This window comes from Anarhichas minor, unplaced genomic scaffold (genome assembly GCF_050575085.1).
Source record: "Anarhichas minor isolate MPS153535 unplaced genomic scaffold, ASM5057508v1 ptg000062l, whole genome shotgun sequence".
NCBI classification, from domain to species: Eukaryota; Metazoa; Chordata; class Actinopteri; order Perciformes; family Anarhichadidae; genus Anarhichas; species Anarhichas minor.
This window is the reverse complement of record NW_027466508.1, coordinates 1,208,594-1,230,255: the sequence shown is the minus strand read 5'-3', so window position 1 is coordinate 1,230,255 and position 21,662 is coordinate 1,208,594. Positions and strand designations below refer to the sequence as shown.

The following is a 21,662-nucleotide window of genomic DNA, read 5'->3' as shown; positions in this document are numbered from 1 at the left end:
TGAAATATTGTATGACAAACTGCAGACATAGGAAAACATTTATTACGTTCTGTAGCTGTACAAAATTCAATGTCACATTTGTTCACATAAAGGCCAATACATTATTATTATTATTATCCAACCACAATTACAGACAAAGTGACGGTCTCAAAAGATAAGGCCACAGGACGAATCAAGTTGCAGAGACGCGCAGCGCTGACATCTGTTCATCTGAGCTGGAGCTAGAAAACCATTCACAGCAGGCAGATTGTTGGATCACGCAGACTTAAGGACACCAAGGAGAGCGTCACAGGCTTCCCTCATTGCAGCATTAATGCAGACAAGCAGAATATACACTTGAACAGATGATTTACATACAGCACACGGATTTGTGTATTTCCTTTTGAAATGCAGCAACTATCTCGTCGTATATGTAAAATCAACCAGTCGTTTCTAACTACACAGCTGGAACCTAAAAGCTTGGCCAGAGAGTGAAACTTAGTACTTCTATTGATGTCAAATATTTCCCAAAGACAGAAGCAAGAAAAGAGTTTTTATATATTTATCTTCTGCACAGCCTGTTTCTGTTATTGAAACGGCTCCGTCTATCCGCCTCACATATGGCATGCTCATTACACAGTAACAGAGCAGTGTGCCCATCCGGTCTCAAAACTGGAAAACCAGATGGGTTTCAAATTATGATCCAAACAGAATCCATTGTTTTGTTTTTAAAGGACCAGAGAGATCTTCAAAAAACATTTCACAACTGTATTTGGCATTAGTACAATGTGCTTTTTTTAAATTTTTCTATCGCAAACAACATCTAAGTTAAAGACAGAGTACAAAAGTGACTGATCACTAGACGTAAATGTATGTAGAAAAACAACCGATCATCTCTCCACCATGACCGCCACATCCTGAGCCGTTCAACAGGTCCGGAGTAGAAAGTGTTGATCGAGTGTCGAATCCAACAAACACAGCAAAGTCCTCAGTATTTTCATTCATTACCATCACAGGAAACACAGTCTGTATCACAGTCTGTTCTGTCTCAACACTTGTGGAGTCTATAAACTCTTGGCTTGAGTCTGTCTCCAGTTGTGGCGTTTGTGTCGCCCTGGCCTCAGGTCAGACCCATACCTTGCTGCTTGCTCATGTCGGTGCACACAAAGAAGGTTTTCAGCTCCCCTTTGCCCTTGACGTTGATGAGTCCCCGACACTCGCACGAGTAGCCCAGCCTGTGCAGCACATCGGACGTTTCCACTGTCACCTGGAAGTAGACGAAGAAATCACAACTGCAGCTATGAAAACTAACGAAGGTCCTTTTTGAACAGCAAGTTTATAACATTTATTGTGTCTCCAAGCCACAAAATGAAATCACACAGCCCCAAAATCCACAGAGGGAACTTCCTTGCAGCGAACAGCAACACCTGACTTCTCTTACTGAGTCATTTACGACTTCAATTGCACTTGCCGTGCCAGCTTACCGCTGCAGAGGCTCTATTGCAGCTGCATGTTGGCAGCTGTCACTCCTTCTTTGGAGGCAGACCATTCAATTATAATATTACAACAATTACAAAAATCGCCCCCAAAATGGCGTTGCTGGTCTTGGTTGTCTTTTCCAGTTTATCTTCGGGATCCTGAAGGTCTCTCACACACCTCTGTCCCAGGGAGGAGCAAAACGTTCATGCTTAGTGACGCACACATGACAGCGTCCTCTACCCAGCCTCAGGCTTAATACGGCGGAATGATTCAGTTTCTGTTGGCATCGGAGGGCAGTTTGAGCAAATGCTCCACCAGTCGGTGTTTGCTCTCGGCAGCTTGGATTCTGCAGGGTCCCCGTCGGTCATATACTCGCAGCTGCAGCCTCCAGTTACCACTCTCCGGCTGAATATACGATAAACACTGTGAAATGTACAATGTAAAAAGTCCTCTTCCATTACATCCTCTGTACTTGTATTTTGGGAGACCGTTTTTTCGCTGTTGGAAACGTGACACAAGCGACGGGAATAAGGACGTTTTAGTGCGGCATGACACCCCAAAGCTACCAAAGTAGCACTGGTTAGTTCTTCCTCACAACGATGTCAACGTCTCTGGAACATCAACATAAACGGCAAGCCTTTTTCAAACTATATCCCTAATTCACATAGAAACTCCCAATAAACTTCCCAATAAAAATGAATCTCATGAGCTGTTCAATCGACCAGAGTCTGAAATTGAATCTTTCTGAATCCAGCCATGATTGTGTTAAGATCTGCAATGCAGAGCTAAGGAGGACTATGTGAGAACCGACATGTGACCATTTCACCTTCCAGAGACCACCAGAGGAAATATCACGGTTTGCCTCTGTTGGACTGTGCTGAATGTACCTGGATCTTTCCCAGCTCCCCCGTGCTCTCCATTCTGCTGGCCACGTTCACCGTGTTGCCCCAGATGTCATACTGAGGTTTCCTCGCCCCGATCACTCCGGCTATCCCTGGGCCGTGATTAATGCCTGTGAAAAAAAAAAAAAAAACGTGTTTAAGTCCGACACGTTGAATAATGTTATTGTGTAGAATTTACAGAGAGAAAAAAGATTCACAAGGAAAATCTCAGGCTGCTCACTGGCTAGTGAGGAGAGTTGAGAAAGGATCAATATTTGTATTAATTGATACACGAAAAATATTTGCAGTAGAGTCGGTATTATTTAAAAATGCTGTGGAAAACACTGTTATAGTTTGCAGCAGAGGAATTACAAAAGTATGATATCACCGGTCAAAGAAGTCTGTGCCAAACACTTTAAACTGCTTTTTAATAAACAAAAGTGGATTTTGTTTCAAAGTCACACGGTGTTTAGACTCAGCCGCTGATAAGAAGGTTGATACAAATTTCAGTGTTTATGCCTCATGTATGTTTTTATCTCATAAGAAATGTAAATGTTTGAAATTAAACTTTTATCCTGTAAGCTGTCTGCTAAGAATCAACTGTCTGGGAATAACTGTGCCAGGACTGCGGACACAGGCAGAGGTTAAAGTTCCTCACACACTCAACTGGGTTCTGTCTCCATTTTAACGGCTTCACTTTATATATTATTTGATGTACTTAACTTAACCATAGTTATTTATGAGTGGAAATTTAAAATACGCTCCTAAATCCTCAACATTACAAAGCTAGATATTTCTGTCAAAGGTTGGAGAGGTTTAACTTCACGACCTCATAATCAAGTGTCCGTGAATGCATCTGCTCTCACGGCTAGAACACCGTGGATGCCAATCATGCACATTGTAACCAAGGTAACCTGTTGGGTTGTCAGCCCTAACAGAGCTGGGTGCAGTATTCAGTCAATGAAAGGTTTGTGCTGAAGCCGACACTCACCCACACGAAGCCTGAAGCTATTGAAGGAATGTCTGTTGATGCCGTCCAACTTCCCAATCAGAGCGATGGCAAACTCCACCATGATCCCGATCTGGGCCTGCTGCCTCTCTTTGTCCTGAAAGAGCATATTTCACAACCTCAATATGACTGCTTCAAGATTCATGGTTTTTTTTATACGACAGGTTGATGACTTGCTGAGAAACGGTCAACAAGTCTGATTTGACCCGGGTCTGACCCTGGTCTGACCCTGGTCTGAGGCAGTAGCTACTCCACCTGATTGTTCTCCTGACCGGGCGTCCCGCTAAGTCCTGCAGCTGCCATGTAAGTGCTGCCAATTGTCTTGATCTTCTCCACACCGCTGAACTTTGGTTTGGACAGCAGCTGTTGGGTTAGAGAAAAACGAAATATTTTGACTCCCTCATCCCTCCTTTCATCATTTACAGTATGTATTCCTGTTGGCATTTACACTGGAGGGATTTAGCTCATATTCCTAAGAGTGCAGATAATAACACTGTTCCGTTTTAAGCCCAGCTGTCCGCATGGTTAACAGTGGAAGTGCATAAACAGAGCTACCGATAACAAATTGGGGCTTTAAAGACATCATGTGATGTCATGTATTGCAAACAAGCACTTGGTAATAAAAATTGATGAATGAGGATGTTTTTCTGACCTCGTCAAAGTCAGCAATGATCTCGTTCAGGAGCCTCAGGCATTCCAGACCCTCCTTGTTGATGTCACACTCTGTGTAAAATTCTTTGAAATCCGGCACTGAGGCGAACATCACACAGACGCAGTCGTAGGACTTGTAGTAGAGGTCCTGTTGGGGGGGGGGGGGGGGGGATACGAAAAGCACAGCTCATAGTTTTACCCAGGAGGAGACTGGAAATGTTGGGCTTTAATGAAAGCTTTTAGACAGACCTCCCTTAACTTCTACTAGTTCTATTGATAATATAAGGACAACTCACAGCTTTGGGCTGAATTCTTAGGAAGTTAGTGGTCGAGGAAACTGTTATGTAATGCTAAACCAAACCTATTTAAAACACATCCTTTCAAATTCACAGAAAATGTCTGTCTGGAGTTCCTTTTAATAATATTACATGAAATGTGGTTTACTGGCTTCTCATTTATCACTTATCACATAACGAACAGGGCCTCCCCCTCCCCCCTCACCTCGTTCTTTTTATTCTCCCCGACAAACAGCGCTGCTACGTGGGCCGGCAGCACGTTCTCCAGCAGCAGGCGGTTCAGGTTCTCCCTGGTCTCGATCTCGTCCTGCTCTGTGCGGTTCTTATACTTTAGCAGGAAGTCCTGGCGGAAGCAGGACTCGTTCTAGCAGACAAAAACACAGCGAGTGAAAAAGAAGGAAAAACACAACAATCATTGGAGTTTACCTGCATTTCTTGCAGCCTCTTGATTTATTTATTTCCAGAAGGTTTATTACTTGTTATCATTTCACAATTGGTGGTCGTTGATAATTGATATATAGAAGATATAGATAAATGAATGACCGGACCATCAAAATATTTTACTTCAATTATTTGAACGTGAACATGTACAAACTACATTTGTGCATTTCAATTTTGAATCTCTTAATGTAAAAATTGAGGACAGAGAGGTGGGGATTGTCATTACCTGTTGTGAGATGATGAGTATGGTGACCAGGAACAGGGTGATGTAAATGCAGCTCATCACCTGGGGGTGTTTCACTAGCCCCAAACACTTCAGGATGGTGTGATCGTCTCTGCTGTGGAACAAACAAGAAACACTCATGGCTCGACTTTGCTTCCATTTGCAGATTTCATACACGATTATTCCGTGTGAACTGAAATGAATGAACGTGATGCGTCTTTATGAAACTGTGACTTTGACCTGCCAGCACCGATGGTACTGTCATGAGGTTATTATTAACCGCTGTTAACTCTCACCTGCTGCAGTTCCAGCTGTTGTTGAAATGCTGAGCGAGGAGAAAGTTTCCGTAGGCCACAAAGAGTTCCCTCTTGGTGCTGAGGATGATGATGTAGTATGCCGTGGAGGCCAGGGTGAGGAAGAGCACTTTGAGCTCAAAGCTCACCCGGAGGAAGACTCCACATGCGATGAGCGACAGGATACAGCAGTACACGGAGTACTGAGAGAGAGCGAAAGCCAAGGGATGGGATTATATCACAGCCAAATAACAGTAGCAGCAAACCTGATAACAATTTATTCTATTTCCCATTTCAAAGCAATATACAAACAATTAATGAAATGATTTATAACACACCATCATGTGATCGTAAGCATAGACATTTGTGTCAATAACTATAACTCTTCTCTGGTACTCAATTGAACAAATGCCAAATACTATTTAATCCAGTCTTGACATGACAAAAAAGTATTACAAATTACAATTTCATTATTGCCCATTAACAACTCCATTACTCACAGGCAGGTAGAAGTAAATGTCCTCTAATCCCTGCTCAAGGGAATCATTTTTGTGACGCAGGTAATCAATATCAGTGGGATATTCTGGCACACGCGTCTGGATGCAGCACTGCAGGGGGATTAAAAAAAAAAGATCTGACTGACAAGCGACTACTGGGCGGCCCGCTTTGAAGTTTGGCATGGCAGCTCTGAAGTGTGGCGCAGCTAGAAATAGCAGCGTCTGTAATGACCCACTCAACGTGTGAGCGTAGTCTTACCAGGTTGAACACTGCCAAGATAATGATGACCGTAGTAGTGACGGTGGCCAGAGGGAGGCGCACACACGGCCGCTTTACCACCGCCTCGGACACAGCTGGCAGCCACTGGCACCTTGACAGCTTCTCTGGAAACAGGCGCTGCAGAGGAGAAAGAGAAGTGAGGAGATAAAGACGGAGGAAAGATGGAATCAAACAGGCATGGGGAGCATGTCATGCATCTCCAGACATCATGTGTGAGTGAGTCACTGCTGGCTATTTCCAGTGAAGGGATCTGTCTGAGAGGAGAGAAAACACTCCGGCCTGTGAAGGACTGATTGTCAGGTGTCATCGGCCAGGTCAGAAGGTTAGCTATAGAAAGCTATGCTGAATGCACGGGATAGCTTCCATGACATGTTTCCATTCTCTCACTAACTAATTCTGGCTCGGTGACATGTACACCCATCCTTTTCACCCTTGCCTTGAATAACAAAACATTTGCCTATTGTAGTATGTTTGTTTTCCCCTCTGAACCTCTTCTAGCGATGTTGGATATCTTGATCACTTTTCTGTTCTTCTCTCACGACAGAAAAAACAAACTGGAATTAACACATTTGCGGTTCTATGTTTCCGCCAACCAGTCAGGTTGCAGTTTACATCCTCGTCTGTCCAAAATGTCATCACTTCCTCATTTTATTGTGTTAGACGTTCGTGTGAAATTGCATATGAATTCTTTAGTTATGGCCCAAAACGTGTTTTTGTGTCTTTGACCTTTGACCTTTGACCACCATTATCTAAATCAGTTCAACCTCGAGTTCAAGTGGATGTTTGTGGATGTAATGAAATTCCCTCCAGGCGTTACTGAGATATCGCTTTAATGAGAATGGGACGGACGTGAGGTCACAGTAATCTTGACCTTTGACCTCCAAATTCAAATCACTTCATCCTGAGATATTGGGTTCATGAGAATGGGTCGGACAGACAACCTAACAAACACAACGCCTTTGGCCATGGCTGTTTGCAATTAATCATTTAAAATGATTAAAGATGAAAATATATGGTCAAATACAACATTTGAATATTTCAGTGTTTGTCTTTCAACGTGGAGGTCCGCTACTTCAAATTAAAAAGAGACGGTTGTACAAATCACACACCACGTGACCCATAATGTTTGCATTTATTTTGAGATTCAAAGTTCATTCCTTGACCTTGGAAACCGCAGTTCAAACAACAATGTTATTACGAGCACAAGGTTAGTAGCTGTTTTGGAGTTTGCCATCCTTTCACAAAATCGTCTTTCTATTTTGTTTTTAATTTTCTTTTCAAATCTCCTTTGTACGTTGCTTGTTGGATAATACAGCCCAAATAATGGGGGAGGAAGCAGATGGTGAGTAATCCTTCCTGAGGGCTTGACACTTTTGTATTCATCGTGTGTGGCATTCACACAACACAAATGTAATAATTGTTAAAGAATTTCTCATTTAATTTTCCCTTACAAGCACACAGAAATCAAATTCTTGAAATACCAACTTAGAGCAAAACACTTGTGAGTCATACACGTGTAATGTGGGTCAGGGCTAGGCCAGCATTATACAATTTGGGACTTAAACAGGTGTTGCTGGAGAAATGAAGACTTTTTTACACTGATGCTTGACCTGCGTCCAATGAAGGTTGAGAGGTTGCTATAAAAGAGTGATGACAGGTTAGCTGTGAGCCCCCCCCTCCACAAACCGAAATGCTAACTGGGACAAACTGAGAGCAGAAACCTGAACTTCAATCACCTGAATATCTAAATGTTAAATGTCAACGTAAGACTTAACACACTGACCTGGAAGTGACCTGCAAAACAGATGGCCAGGGTGAGCAGCAGCACACAGACCAGCACTCCAAACGACATCCCCAACATCTGTCGACTGAGGGAGACGAAAACCAGTGTGAAAAAAAAAAAATCGATCTCCCGCTTCTCCTTTTCCCCTAGTAGTACAATCACCATCTACATAGTGCGTTTCTTCTCCTCTGTTGCACTGCATTATAAAATCTGGTCATACTCACTCCTTTGTGACACACATCTGAACCGAAAAGATGCAGAGGAAGATGAAGGTGGCACAGCCAACATAGTGTTTGAACATCGGCAGGTCCAGGGCTCGGTACTCGGAGGAGGAAAAACAGAATACACCTAAACCTCTAGTTCAGCAACAGAATGCTTGAATGGAAATGATGAAAATGTGGAATCGTGAATGCTTTTGACGATCTTTTTGTAGATTTGTGTTAAACTAACCTGTTTTTCCAGATCCTTTGGAAACCACAGAGCTAAACTGCCCCTCTCTTCAGACTTAGACCACTGCCTGAGAGAGAGGAAGGAAGAAAGAGAGCTTTAGGTAGGGGTGTATGGGCATAATAAATGGTGAAATTATGACGGCATTAGCTTGATAGTAATATTTGTAATAATAATGTTTACAAATTCATTTGCAAAGATATGTTACCAAGAATGACCAAGTATTTAGGCCCAGCGTTGCTCTGAGCTAACTGCTCATAATGACAATGCTAACATAATGATGTCAAGCAGGCGTATTGTTTACCATGCTCACCATCAGGTATGTGGACATAAACCAAAATACTGGACAGTTTAAAATTTTGACCTGAATCACAGGGGGATCACCAAAGTTATTACAATTCATCCTGAGTGGGGCATGAACGTTTGTACCAAATTGAATAATAATCCATCCAATAGCTCTCGAGATATTTCTCTCAAAAAAACTAAATGTCAACCTCATGGTTGCGCTGGAAGGAAAAGTCATGAAATCACCGACATCTGTAGGATTCATCATCTGGGATCTATAAATGTGCTAAATTTCCTGTTAATCTATTTCATCGTGGTTGAAATATGTCAGTCTACACCAAAGCAAAACGACCAACAAAAGAACGACAAACCAACACTGCCATCCCTTGAGCCACGAAGTTTCACTTTACAGCATTCGCTCAAACTTGAGAGCTTTGAGCCACATTATCTCGGCTAGAGACATTTCTCACATTGGCATGCCTAAATATCATTATTAACGTCTGGTTATTTCCATTCGATCTAAAACCTGCTTTTTCATCAAAGTGCTACCTGCTGGAACATTTCAACCCGGAGAGAAGACTGTAGCAGAGCTTTTTCTCTCCTGTGTGAGTCAGTGCCAATTTAAACTTTAGTCATATTTTTCATGCAATTTGGGTTACATTATTATACCAAATATACTACATACATAAAATGTGATTTGTTGTGTTTGTAAAAAAATCGGCTTACTTGCTGCTGAGCTCATCTATGGTGGTAGTCATCTCGTTGTGCAGCTCTTCATCAAACTTACTCTTCTGGGATTTGTTTCTGGACCGGAAATGGCAGAGACAATTAGGAAGAGGCAGACGGACAGACACTGAAACACACACGCTGACTGGTACAGATGCTGGGAAACCAGATCAGGTCATGCAGGTTAACTCAGGTCCAGTTTAGCTCTGCTTGGAGGCAACGACGCGGTTAATGCCATTCTGAGCATTAGTGAGAAAAGAGAAATATGGGTTGTGCCTGTGAGAGAGTTATGTAGAGGGAGTGTGCCGGATGCAGAATGCTGTGTGTTAGATGATCTCTGTGGGATTCAGCTGGAGTGTGTCTGCCGTGCTTCTGCTTGGAAACCCCTAAATCCATCAGGAAGGAAACACTCACACAGATACACACAAACCCCCAGCCAGTGATCAGTGTTAATAGGAGCATGTCAGTCCACTAACAGAGGTTACAGGGTTTCTCGTGGCTTATTGAGATCAAATGTTGCCCTGAGGTAGCAGAGAGAAAAGAACAGCATGGCACCACTGCTCAGGTTAGTGTTAGGACACCAAGGCTCTCCGCCATGGCAGTAGTTCTCACGCTGTAGGACAGGACACACATTATTGGGATGTTGGGCTCAAAGAATGATTTAAAAAGGTTGGTGCAAATTATATTTGTTATTTTGGAATTGATGGTTTTATTTCTTTATTAATTGTTGTAATAACTGAAACATGTTTGCATCTACTCCACTTCCCAAACAATTAAACAATATTTAAGTTTATTTTGAGAAACTGCATGAAGCATACTGATTTCTGGGTACTAATCTGTAATTTAACGGTAGAAACGTATATTTATTTACAGTATGTGAAAGCACACCGTCTAATATTTACATTTTAAACAAGTCGCTCTGAGCGTGCATCTATTTGTTGTGGTTTTTAGGGGTCACAAGCCAAAAGGTTGAGAACTACTGCACTGAGGGAACGAGGACCTTGCAGGCCACGAAGGGCCCCACTCACTTATAGCTGCTGAACGGAGGGGTAGGCAAGGAGAACGGTTCTTCTAGAGACTCATCAAAGCTGTCAGGGTTCAACAGTAAAACACAAATTCATCACAACAAAAAAAAGGGCCACTGATCAAATAAATCTGAAAATCTATCCAAAACAGTTCATAACTACTAGATATCCGCTCACAACTGTTACTTTTAACCACAGAAAACATTTGATTTAGCTTGAAGGGGAGCACCTCAGTTCACCTCAGTTCACTAGCTGCCGCCTGTGCTAGGGGAGAGTGAATACATGAATGAAATCAACAAATTTCCGGGATCTCTGTTCTCACAGGGTGGAATGCTTCAGCTTTCAGGCACACACTTATCTTTTCTACATCACATTACTCCAGCCCACACTGTTTGTGTAGGTGAGCCCTGCCCACTAATCAGTAGCTACACTTTAAACATTTTTCCGAATGCTTACTGCCTGTGGCGAATCAACCATTGTGAGCTACAACCATAATCATTTTGTCTATGCATTATTCGAAGCTAATGGCAGGGCTCGTTAAAGAGATCAGCACTCCCACCGCTCTGCAGGAATCACTGCCAAAGTTATGGGGAAATGTTTTATTTGCAGTTTAAAACTAACTCCTCTAGCACTCTTTGGGAACATATTGTCAAATGTTCTTTAGAGTAATTTCACTCCCACTGGGATGTTCATGAGTTTGACCTAATTAATAATGGCTCAATGATTATTCATAGTCTGTTTGAGGGGGAAGGCAGCACACCTCATATCTCATGAATACAAAAACACAAAACATACTGCCTGCTCACTGTAAATCCCTTTAGATTAGACAATCAACTGGATCTGAAACGCTTACATTTTGGATCACACATCAGGAGCGAAAAGAAAAATCTCACACGTCACAACAATTTGTCCAACATGACTGTTTCCTCTGATTACCACCACAACAACAGCATTATGCTGACCAGCTAGTGACATCGAACCATCAACATTTCTAGGCTGTCATGAAAAGCATTCATCTTATACATTATGATAATCGTGTGTGTAGCTGAACATTGGCAATAATGTAATGCCTGAAATATCCGTCTAAGCACTTCTGTATTACATGAGATTGTTAATGAAATGATATGATGGAGCGATGACCAGTTCAGATTCCATGAACAGACGGGAAAGTCCTGGCAGGGAAAGTTGATGGGAAAACACTTGCAGCTATTAAGCAACAGTGTCGTTACACGAGCCGACTCCCATTGTTAATGTGTGCGCGCGCACTAGTTCTGTCACAGTTTAATATCTGCAGTTCAAAATAATAATAACAGTCACCTCTCAGTGATCTTGGAGCCGGGGGTTGGTCGTAGAGGGATGTCCTGGAAAAGACAGGGACAATATTCACTCAATAGGAACGCATGATAATGTGGGTGTTGAAGACCAACCCCACTGAAACAATTTTTGACAAATACTCGCATTAATTTTTATTTTTAAAGTTCATCATACTGGCCTCAAGCCTTTAATATCCTACAGCAAGACGATGCATAGGGTAAGTTATTGCCTTAAAAACAACCAACAACCATCTGCTTACCTTGCAGCGTGACTTGCCGTTGACAATCGAGTCTGGGGTGAAGCCCTCCCGATTCTGAAGGTGGGCAAAAGGTTTGACGGCCCCCCAAGATTCCAGGTAACGGGTCATACGCACGGACGCCCTCATCTTCAGACCATCATTCACCCGAGGTTTAGGCGCGTTTCGGCTGTTGGATGATGTATCCTTAGACTTGATACACAAACACACTTCGATTAGCTGAGGCAAGGAAATCAGGGTGAGTACGTTCCTAAACCTTGAAAGTCATTAGGGAGCACTCTGAGATAGCACTACGGCTGTGCAATTTTAAACTGGATCTGAATCAAGTTTTGTAGCAGTTTTGGCAGAATTTCATCCAGTTCTGCAGGATTGCTTGGAGCTGATACATGGGTCACCTAAATTCGGTTTAAAGTGCACAGTGCATGGAAGAGTTTTACGTCCTAGATCAGGTGAAGAGCGGGGAGAATTGTAGGCAGAGTGATGAAGAAAATGCTTTGCCCAAAAGATCAAAATAGCAATAAAACGAATTATGCAGTAATGTTGTGCAGCTGAAACTGTACTTCTGTCCAGAACCCAAAAAGTCGGAAATCCAGGAAAATTGACATTTGCTTGTATGTTGTTGTAAAATGACATTAGAGCAAACATATTTACCATGATTCATAGCATTTGGAATACAACATGAAATGTTGACACGTAGGGTGCAACGTCATGCTAACATGGACGATGAAGACGAATAGAGAACTTACCCGAGGATCAATGACCAGGTAGGTTTGGATGTTGAGCTCTTTTAGGTAGGGGTCCCTGAGGTGGCCGTCGCCGTCTTCCACTTCATAAGCCTTGTTTAGGTGCTTCAGAGTCGCCTCTGTGATGTGGACACGTCTGACCAAGGAAAGAGGAGAAAGATTGTAATACTTTGCATGGCATATTTAACACTTATTTCCAGTCGATGGGGCTTATTTACTGCAATGACACTATTGTGATTGCTCTCTTTAATCCATTTTAAATGTATAAAAGACTTTGTATCTGTATCATTCATCTTTTTCAAATGGAACATTTACAATATCTTGTTATGAAAAAACAAACAATTATTGATTATATAAGGTTACGCTAAGGCAAGTAACATGTAAATTATTATCATGGAATTGTTTTTATGCAATTAATATTATCAGAGTTGTATTGTGTATCACCCCCCAGTAAGTAACTGTACCTGAACATTAACTTATGCAACTTAGTTGCTAAATTAAAAGTGATTTTGTTTTTGCAACTTGGGTTATTATTAAAATAGTCAATAATAATGATGATATTGCATCACGTGATCTTCAGCTGGTCCGTGGTAAAACTACTACTAGAAAAAATAATGAAATTCACAAAATATGATACATAAATGTGTATAAAGAGTTATTCAACTCATGATGTAAAATGAACACAGCCTACCCTGGAAGGCCTCCTGACTCCATGTGATTGGCCAGTGTGACATCATGCGACCACACGTCAAACTGCCACTTGCGAAGGCCAATGACACCGCAGAGCACGTTGCCCGAGTGCACGCCCACTCTCATGTTGATATCCACTCCTGTGGCCTCCCGTACCTGCCTGGATAGTGTTTCATGGCAAAACAAAAGCTCAACTGTTGTCGAAAGTTGTTTCTGTACGCAGAACACAAGTGTCCTTCAAGGAAATCACAATGAAGTCTCCAGCCCTTTCCATATGTGTCGATGTGAAGCCATATTGTATGTCTCTGTGTGTCAATAGTCCTGTTGTCAACACCTGATTTAAAAACATCATTCGCTGGAGCAGAGTCAACATTCACTCAGACTTTCCTTCTGGTGTAATACACTCTTTAAAATGCCATGTCACTTAGAAGTTGTGCAATTCTAGGCATTGCTGTACAAAAAGAAAATTGTGTTTCTCTAGACTCGAGACATAATCACTGAGAATGCCTCACCTTACAGTCCACAATTATACACCACAATATTTTGTTCCTCAAATTATTAACATAACTCATCTAAAAATGAATTGTTTTTATCTCATCTCTTTTAAGAGTTAAATTCGAGAGACACAATGTGTTTCAATCAGGGTTGAGGGTGATGGTTGACACTCACTTGATGGCTTCACACATGTCCAGGCCCATCTTGACGCAGTTCTTTGCATGTCTCGGCAGAGAGACAGGCAGCCCCGACACACAATAGTAGCAGTCTCCAAGGATCTTGATTCTCATGCATTCGTTTTCCTTTAAGGAATGACGATGAGAAGAAGAGAAACCTGGTTATTTGCCTGGTAAGTATTCTAAAAAGCAAATACTCAACTAAAGTTGCCTGGTTGCATGAACTGTGCAGATATACAGGATATGAGGGCACACATGCCAACACATGGGAGTCAATCAATACAACCACAGTGTTATACTACTGCCGTTTAAGTGGCTTGGTTGTGGCTTGAGCCAGTACGAGGTATAGCAGAAATCATCAGAAACATCACTACTCTAATCTTTACATTATTACAGCTGCAATCTCTTTTAAGAGGTAAACTATCAACTGCCAGTTAACCTAAGAGTTCAGTGTCATTCTAAATAAGGACATGAAGAAATCCTAAATGATGACTCACCTTGGCAATTTGGTCAAACTTTCCAAACAACTCATTGAGCATAATAACAAGCTCTTTGGGAGAACAGTCACTGGCCAATCGGGTGAATCCCACAATGTCAGCATATAGAATACTGAAAGAAGGAAATAATACAATGAGAGTTGAACACACAAAACACACTCGCAGAAAAAGAGAGAAGAGATGTCTGAAAAAAAGATTGTTAGTATTGACGATATACAGACTACATCTTTTACTAACTAAACAACTCTTACATTTCCGCACACTAAAATGAAATACTACTTTAACGATTTAATAGTTAGAGAATCTAGAGAAAACAACGGCGACAACAGCATCCTTCAAAGTCCACATCCATGAAGAAGAGACCTGCCAGCGACCAGTGTGCGTTACATCGTTGCACACAATGGATAACTGGTGAACACCATTCATGTAACTTCTGTCTATCTGTAATGCTGTGCAATCTACATGTCCTGGCTGCTGACAAAAAAAACTAATATGAGGAGACCAGCCCTGGGTTTTCAATCTGACACCACCTGATGCACCAGTCTGGAATGCATTGACATTTGTGTCCTCCAAATCTGGGCCTGATTGTCTCTGCACAGCGTTGTCGGCCCATTATGACCCATTATGACCATTTTGGCTCCTGAGTTGAGATGTAGGATTTCAGGCAGAAAAAAAAAAAGCCGCTGACTACCCTCCCATTAACCTCTAATAGACCCGATCAGTGACTCATTAAAAAGCCTGTCTGGTTCAATGCTGAATCATAGCTTGGTCATCATTACAAGCTGCCTATCAGAGGACCACAGAGGGGCGCCGTTATCTCATCCGACCTCTGAAAGACCCCCCCGACACCACCAGCTGGAAGTTCGGCAAAAGCCCAACCTCACACAGAGCACCTAAACCTGACTGACTGACTAACTGACTGACTGACTGGCCACAGTGGGAACAGAAATTCTAACAATTGCAACCATGATCATCTCAGGAGATGTCAGCAACGCTGTGCACGTAAATTACAGCATGATGGGAAATGACTTTGAGATGAGGAATATTAGAAAAAAAAAAAAAAAACACCACAAATAGCTATTGATCTGTGTGTGTGATCCAATTACCCACAGAGCACTACATGTAGGCTGTTTGTTTTACTTGTGATGACCACGTCCAGCCAGGGCTGATTACCGTCACCGGCTGGTTAAAACTGGGCAGCCTGGGGGAAGCTTGGTAACTCACTGGGTAGCGCGACCTCAGCAGCCCGGGTTCGCGTCTGGCACGGGGCCCTTTGCTGCATGTCCTCCCCTCTCTCTCTCTCTCTCTCTCCCTTGCCTTTTTGTCTCTCACTCAAAAAAAACAGAACAATCGCCTGTCTGGTGACCAGCAGAGGGACACAGATCCTGCACCTGTTTCGCTGCCTGACCGAAAACGGCCAGGTGCTTCATGAGACAAGACAATACAGCTACAGAAAGGTCTGACTGGGGTAATTATAGGGATAGGTCAGGGTTGCCATCATTCAACACCTTCTTACTATATGAACATAGTCGCAATCATGCCTGCTGTCTTCACAATGACCTCTTGATTGTCAAGAGACCAAAAGTTTAGTGTCCAAACTTTCTAAGCCCAGTCATTTGGTGTATGTTTCGCCATCTGTGTTACCATTTCAGTTTCATGTTATTCCAGCATTAGATCTATCAATTCAACTGATTAGAATAGGAAGTGCTCTTTAAAATCAAAGTGCCAGTGCTGAGAAAAAAACAAACATTTTCTATTTACAAAAACTAATGAAGCTAAAGAAGAACACGCTTTCTTACAGTGTATTCATTTTCCTCTTAAGAAACGCTATAATGCAAGTCTCTTATTGAGCTAAGGCAGAGGCTGTATCTTGCCTACATTTATCGGAAAAAAAAGAAAAAGAAGCTGGTGAGCCATCTGCCAAAATTCAGTTAAGCTGACCCAATATCTGTCAGCACTTGCTAAATTAATAAAACCCTTGCAAAACAAAGAGCTGTAACTGGGTCACTGCTCTGAAAACAGACATTATAATCTACGTCTTTACGAGAAATGGTCAGAGAAATCTGCTTTTTGCACCTCATCATTGCTTTATGAAGTGATGTGCATGAGCGTGAGAGAACGACTGAAGATTTATTAAATTACGAATACAGATGAAGAAGACATTAAATATGTTTTTTATTAAATAACTATATTTATAGTTTGGAAATATCAAAGTATAGCAAGCTTTAAAAAACAAAATCCAAGTTTAAAAAAAACAAGACTAATTTCTTTCCCTTTTTATAAGTTGCTGTTTAAAATACAGATTTTTCCCAATTCTGTCATAGCAATAGTCTGAAGTTACGTTTTCACAAAATTAGTATCCGATTCTAGTCCGACTCTCCTGATCAATAAGTCAGGTCTTTAACCCATGCATGGTTTGACTAGTAAAATAAGGCTCCCATGATGAGGTGATCCTTAATAACAAGGGCTATTTAATGATCAATAAATCCAAACATCTATGGCTTTCTATGTATTTGAAGGTAGTTTGTGGTTGTACCTGACGTTCTCGTGCCTCTTGACATAAAGACTGTGGAAGTTGTTGTCTTTGACCAGTCGCTGTTGTTCTTCTTTGTCTTTACAGTCTTGCAAGCGCTCCATGATTGCAAGCTTCATCTTCATGGAGATGTAGACTGGCAGCACAGACTGCAGCAGGTTCTCCTGCAAACACACACACTCACAATTAGTTACATGACTGCAATTTGGGGCGTGCCAGGTTTATTTGACTGTCACACTCAGTGATGTGAAAAAAAGATCTGGGAACAGCCATGAAACACACACACACACATAATTACAAGCACACAAGCTCAGACTCTCAGACCCACTACATCAACATCACACTCTTTAATATCCAGCGGGGAACTTTTGTCTCATCAAGCACACACCGTTCACCTGACAAGTGAACAATAAGTTGTTTTTCATATTATTTTACCTGTGCCAGTCTCTTCTTCTGTGGCACTATTGTAGGTATACCTCAGAACTAGCACCAGTATGTACCTGTGGGGGCTCTATTGGAGCTTCAGTACTGTCCCCACACCGTTAAGCTTTTAAGTGGTATTTAGAGCAGGGGTGGTTTATGAAGGAACCAGCATGTTCCTACAGGTTTAAATGCAGTGATACCAAATGCATTCAAACACTATTTCACCACGCTGCCATGACAGTCAAATGATGGTAAACATGACAAGGAAGAATATCTGCCACTGCTCCAGCACGGGTATGGCACACTGCATTAATTCAGTAACAAAAGAGCATTGGAGTCAGTCTGCCATAATAGTCGGAGGCCAAAGAAGTGTTCAAAGCTCAATGGCTTGATTAAGACAGAAATCTGAAGAGGCATCTTCTCAAGAAAGGATCAAACCACCAGAGCGGCGTTTGAAGAGGTTTGTGATTACACACTCACATTGAGGGGACTCTGCTTCCTTATGGGGACAAAATGCACGTCCCCAGAACATAAGTCATTACATTTTAGGAAGAGGACTTAGTTTAAGTTTAGGTTTAGGTTAGGGTAAGTAGTGGTTATGTTTAGTGGTTAAGTCTCCAGGGACTGAATGTAAGTCAATGTAATACCCACAAGTCATGAAAACACAACTGTGTGTGTGTGTGTGTGTGTGTGGATGATTACGCCTGATCAAAAGTTGATATTTTGTTTGTGAACTGTGCTTGAAGATGAAATATGTATTTCTCATTTAAACAGATATTCAAGCATAAAACCCGGTGAGTCATAGTTATGCACTTAGCCAATAAAATCTGGATTTTATCAAAACATTTTTTACAAAGCTTTCCTTAACGCTGGCTCAGGGTAGGTCATGTGGGATGAGGAGTGTGTGTGAACAGTTATGTCCAATTCATTACAGTTATTTTCAAAAGGGATTTAGACGTGGGCTTCAGCCGGGGCACCTAAGGACATTCACATTCTTGTTTTGAAGTGTTCAGTTGTCTCTCTGTATACTCCAGGTCACGGTCTTGTCTTCTAATTTACTAGAAATAACTCCCGAAGAATCTCCTGCATTTCCCGATTTATGGATCCTTCCGTTTGCCTTTGCTAGTCAATACACCACTTTGGCTATTAACTTGTGCCCAGTTTTGGTTTGCTCTGCATTAGAACAAGAGTTCAGATTACTTTTCATTAGACGATGGGAACTTTTGCTTTAACATGTCGGAATTTACCATGTGGCTCTTTGCAAAAGCCAAGTGTGCGGTTACAAGCCTTGTATTTCCCTGAAGTGCTTCTGGACACTCTCCAGGTTGTACAGACTTCTCAAGGACTCAAAAGAATAAAATTGCACCTTAAATTAATTTGGCATGTTATTGCAAAGAGGCGAATGTGTTTTGACTCAAAGCATTCCAGCTTTCCACATTTGATTCATCTTTAAATGAACTAAAATAAACATAAAAACTGAAATTGACATTTTGAGTCTTTGGAAACCAAAATAACCAAAATTGAATCATCTCGTTTCGATCAGGTTGTGACGACACAAAATGTGGGAGAGGTCAAGAGGGTTAAATACTCACTTAAGGCAATGAATTGTGTGTGTGAAGTTTCTGTCTGTCTGTAAGAATGTGTGTCTAAATCACCCTTTTCAGTTTCCCACCGAGTCTAAAGCATGAAAACTCACCTCCCATGAAGTAGCCTTTGTTGAGATGATGGTGGGCAACTGTAAGATGTGTCACTTGATATAGTGGTGCTGTAAATGTTATCAGTTGGCCTTATTTTTCTAAATCAATACAATTACTTATGTATAGAACATATCTTAAATATGGAAACAAGAATGTGTCGTCACTTAATGCAGTGACGTACATTAACTTTGATTCATGGGAAAGCAGTAGGTAGAAACATTTGCACCTCCTGCTGAAGTGAATGTGGGAACACAATGCGAGTTCCTCATTGGTTCCCCATTTGGAACGGTTTTGGATCTTACCCCACCATGATATTATGTCCCTGTTCTCTTTGGCTAACTTTGTGCACCAGGCTCTGTTTGTTTCAGCCCCGATTGAAATACAACAGGAGGTTTCAAATGTTAACGATTATATCATTCCTTCTTGTCCTGCTAGGCAACACAGCAGCTCCCCTGTCCCGCACTAAGCAACAGTCATAACGAATGACTGTTTTAAAAATGTCTCTGAAGTCAAAGCAACTCAGCGCAGATGCAGCTAATTTAAAAGGCATCACAGGGAAATCTAATTTGTGAAGGATTTGTTAGTCGCAATGAAAACATCCATGGGAGAGTCAACATGAGGCCAGCCAAAGGCAAAGCTTAAAGATGAAATAAAATTAGAAGAGGATGGCAATAACAATCACTGACTAGCTATGTTCATCATTTGTCTGTAATGTTTGTCTCCATTGAGTGAGGTTACAGATGATGCAGACAAATATAAAAGGTATTAAAATGCTCAGCTTAGAATATACAGTACGCTAATGGAATGGTGGTATGAAAACCTATTTTCTTAATAAAGAAATACTGCATTTTCTTTTTCTCTTTACAATATTCTATAATGGATTATTACTTCAGAGTTTGCGTGGATGTAGTGTGGGCCTAATTCAACCAAATGTGTGTGGTGGGAGGCGCACACTCATCCTAAAGCCATACAGACTGTAATTCATTTCACCAATTACATTTTTCCTGATTTTTATTACATATCTTAGGCAGAGAGTAGTGATTTATTGTTTATAGGTTTCTTCTATATGTTTAGTGTAAATGTACCTTCTGTTTCTTGATGCATGTGTTGGTCATTGTTGCTTTACCTTTGTTAATGAGGTACTACGTGGACTGTTGCGGTAGAAGTTGCTTGTTTTACACAAATGCATGAGATGATTATTATATTTAACATACTTACACTAACATAGTGAGCCAAACTTTGAAAGGCTTTGGTTACATACTGCAGGCCTTCATGTTTAGTGGTCATTTCTCCAATGTAGCTATTCTTTGTGGGACTTGTTATAAACTAAGCTTAGACAGCCAGTGTGTTTCACAAACCTGTTGTCTTTTTTCTATCTCCAGCTTCATCCGCATGCTCAGGCACCTCAAGGTGTCTTGAAAGGTCTGCCTCAGGGTTTTCTCCATCAGGACCTTGTGGAAGGCTCCCACCACACTGCCACACAGAAACACCACTGCATTGGACAGCAGCTACAGAAACGAGACAAGGCAGCAGACGTTAGAGTGCAAATGGAAACACACGCATGATATTGAACACCTGTGGGTGGCATTTACTTTGTTAGTGGCTTGACTTTTGAATTTTGTTCATTTTATTGAATCCGGCCCTGGCCAAAAGTTATATTATGTCTAAATTCTGCTCATTGTTTTGGTTAAACTTTATGATAAAGCATAGTTGCACACAAACCCTGAATTGCAGCTTCATCAGGAAGATAACATTGACCTTATAACCATTCTGGCTTTAAGTCTTCAACATACGTCTGCATACTGATACATAAACATTGCAGAAACAGCATAATGGCATAGTTTTGATTCAACTGTTTTTACCTGGTTGGCAAGGTTAGGATTGGGGTTATCGTCGTAAACGGTGAGGCGCACTGTGAGGACTATGATGTGGGACAGTGAGGAGATGAAGCTCAGCACCACAGCGTACCACAACTGGAACGGCAGCATGGTGTACACGGTGAAGATGATGAAGAGGAAGAAAGGCACCTGGAAACATAAAAGGCTCCATTATTTTCAAGAAGCCACAATTAAAACAAATTTCTACCAATCAAGTTCATTCACTCGCTTTGAGTCGTCTGGTGCCTTAAAAGTGCCGTTACACACATCTCACAAGACGTGGAGAAAAAAAGAAAGAGGTGCGTGTTGCTGTATGTCTGGATTTTTGGGCGGTGAGGTTACCTGGTCCCAAGGCAGGATGATGGGGCTGCTGAAGATGAAGGTGTAGCCCATGGTGAGGTGTGTTGCCCATACGATCAGGCCCAGCAGACGCCTCCATCGCTGTGAGAGCATCTCTGTGCACACCAGCACAAACACGGCCAGAAACACACACAGGCTGCCGCTCACCACGCTCACAAAGGCACAGTGATCCGTTGCGCTCTGCTCCAGCAGCAAGGGGGGAGGAGGAGGAAAATAAACGCACATTTTACTACAGTAATATCAGTAGTATTGTAGTTTTTAAGACAACATTAGGAAACTTGCAGAGGGACTTGTTCACGGCCTGAA

The 21,662-nt window shown here is 41.7% G+C and overlaps 1 protein-coding gene across 1 annotated transcript in view; it reads right to left on the bottom strand.

Annotated features, from left to right (window-relative positions):
* Positions 1 to 24: 24 nt before the first annotated feature.
* Positions 25 to 21,662, bottom strand: part of adcy7 (adenylate cyclase 7) — a 49,133-nt gene continuing 27,495 nt past the window's right edge. The window contains exons 3-26 of the mRNA XM_076078065.1: positions 21,339 to 21,536; positions 20,982 to 21,146; positions 20,478 to 20,627; positions 17,003 to 17,163; positions 14,467 to 14,578; positions 13,968 to 14,095; positions 13,300 to 13,458; positions 12,612 to 12,744; positions 11,869 to 12,057; positions 11,613 to 11,656; positions 9,271 to 9,348; positions 8,263 to 8,329; positions 8,037 to 8,134; positions 7,813 to 7,897; positions 6,009 to 6,146; positions 5,753 to 5,860; positions 5,256 to 5,455; positions 4,963 to 5,074; positions 4,501 to 4,659; positions 4,001 to 4,147; positions 3,604 to 3,711; positions 3,331 to 3,445; positions 2,346 to 2,470; positions 25 to 1,246 (exon numbers count right to left, since the gene is read on the bottom strand). Coding sequence (XP_075934180.1) covers positions 1,100 to 1,246; positions 2,346 to 2,470; positions 3,331 to 3,445; positions 3,604 to 3,711; positions 4,001 to 4,147; positions 4,501 to 4,659; positions 4,963 to 5,074; positions 5,256 to 5,455; positions 5,753 to 5,860; positions 6,009 to 6,146; positions 7,813 to 7,897; positions 8,037 to 8,134; positions 8,263 to 8,329; positions 9,271 to 9,348; positions 11,613 to 11,656; positions 11,869 to 12,057; positions 12,612 to 12,744; positions 13,300 to 13,458; positions 13,968 to 14,095; positions 14,467 to 14,578; positions 17,003 to 17,163; positions 20,478 to 20,627; positions 20,982 to 21,146; positions 21,339 to 21,536 — 3,126 coding nt within the window. The 3' untranslated portion in view covers positions 25 to 1,099. The remainder of the gene's footprint in view (positions 1,247 to 2,345; positions 2,471 to 3,330; positions 3,446 to 3,603; positions 3,712 to 4,000; positions 4,148 to 4,500; positions 4,660 to 4,962; positions 5,075 to 5,255; positions 5,456 to 5,752; positions 5,861 to 6,008; positions 6,147 to 7,812; positions 7,898 to 8,036; positions 8,135 to 8,262; positions 8,330 to 9,270; positions 9,349 to 11,612; positions 11,657 to 11,868; positions 12,058 to 12,611; positions 12,745 to 13,299; positions 13,459 to 13,967; positions 14,096 to 14,466; positions 14,579 to 17,002; positions 17,164 to 20,477; positions 20,628 to 20,981; positions 21,147 to 21,338; positions 21,537 to 21,662) is intronic.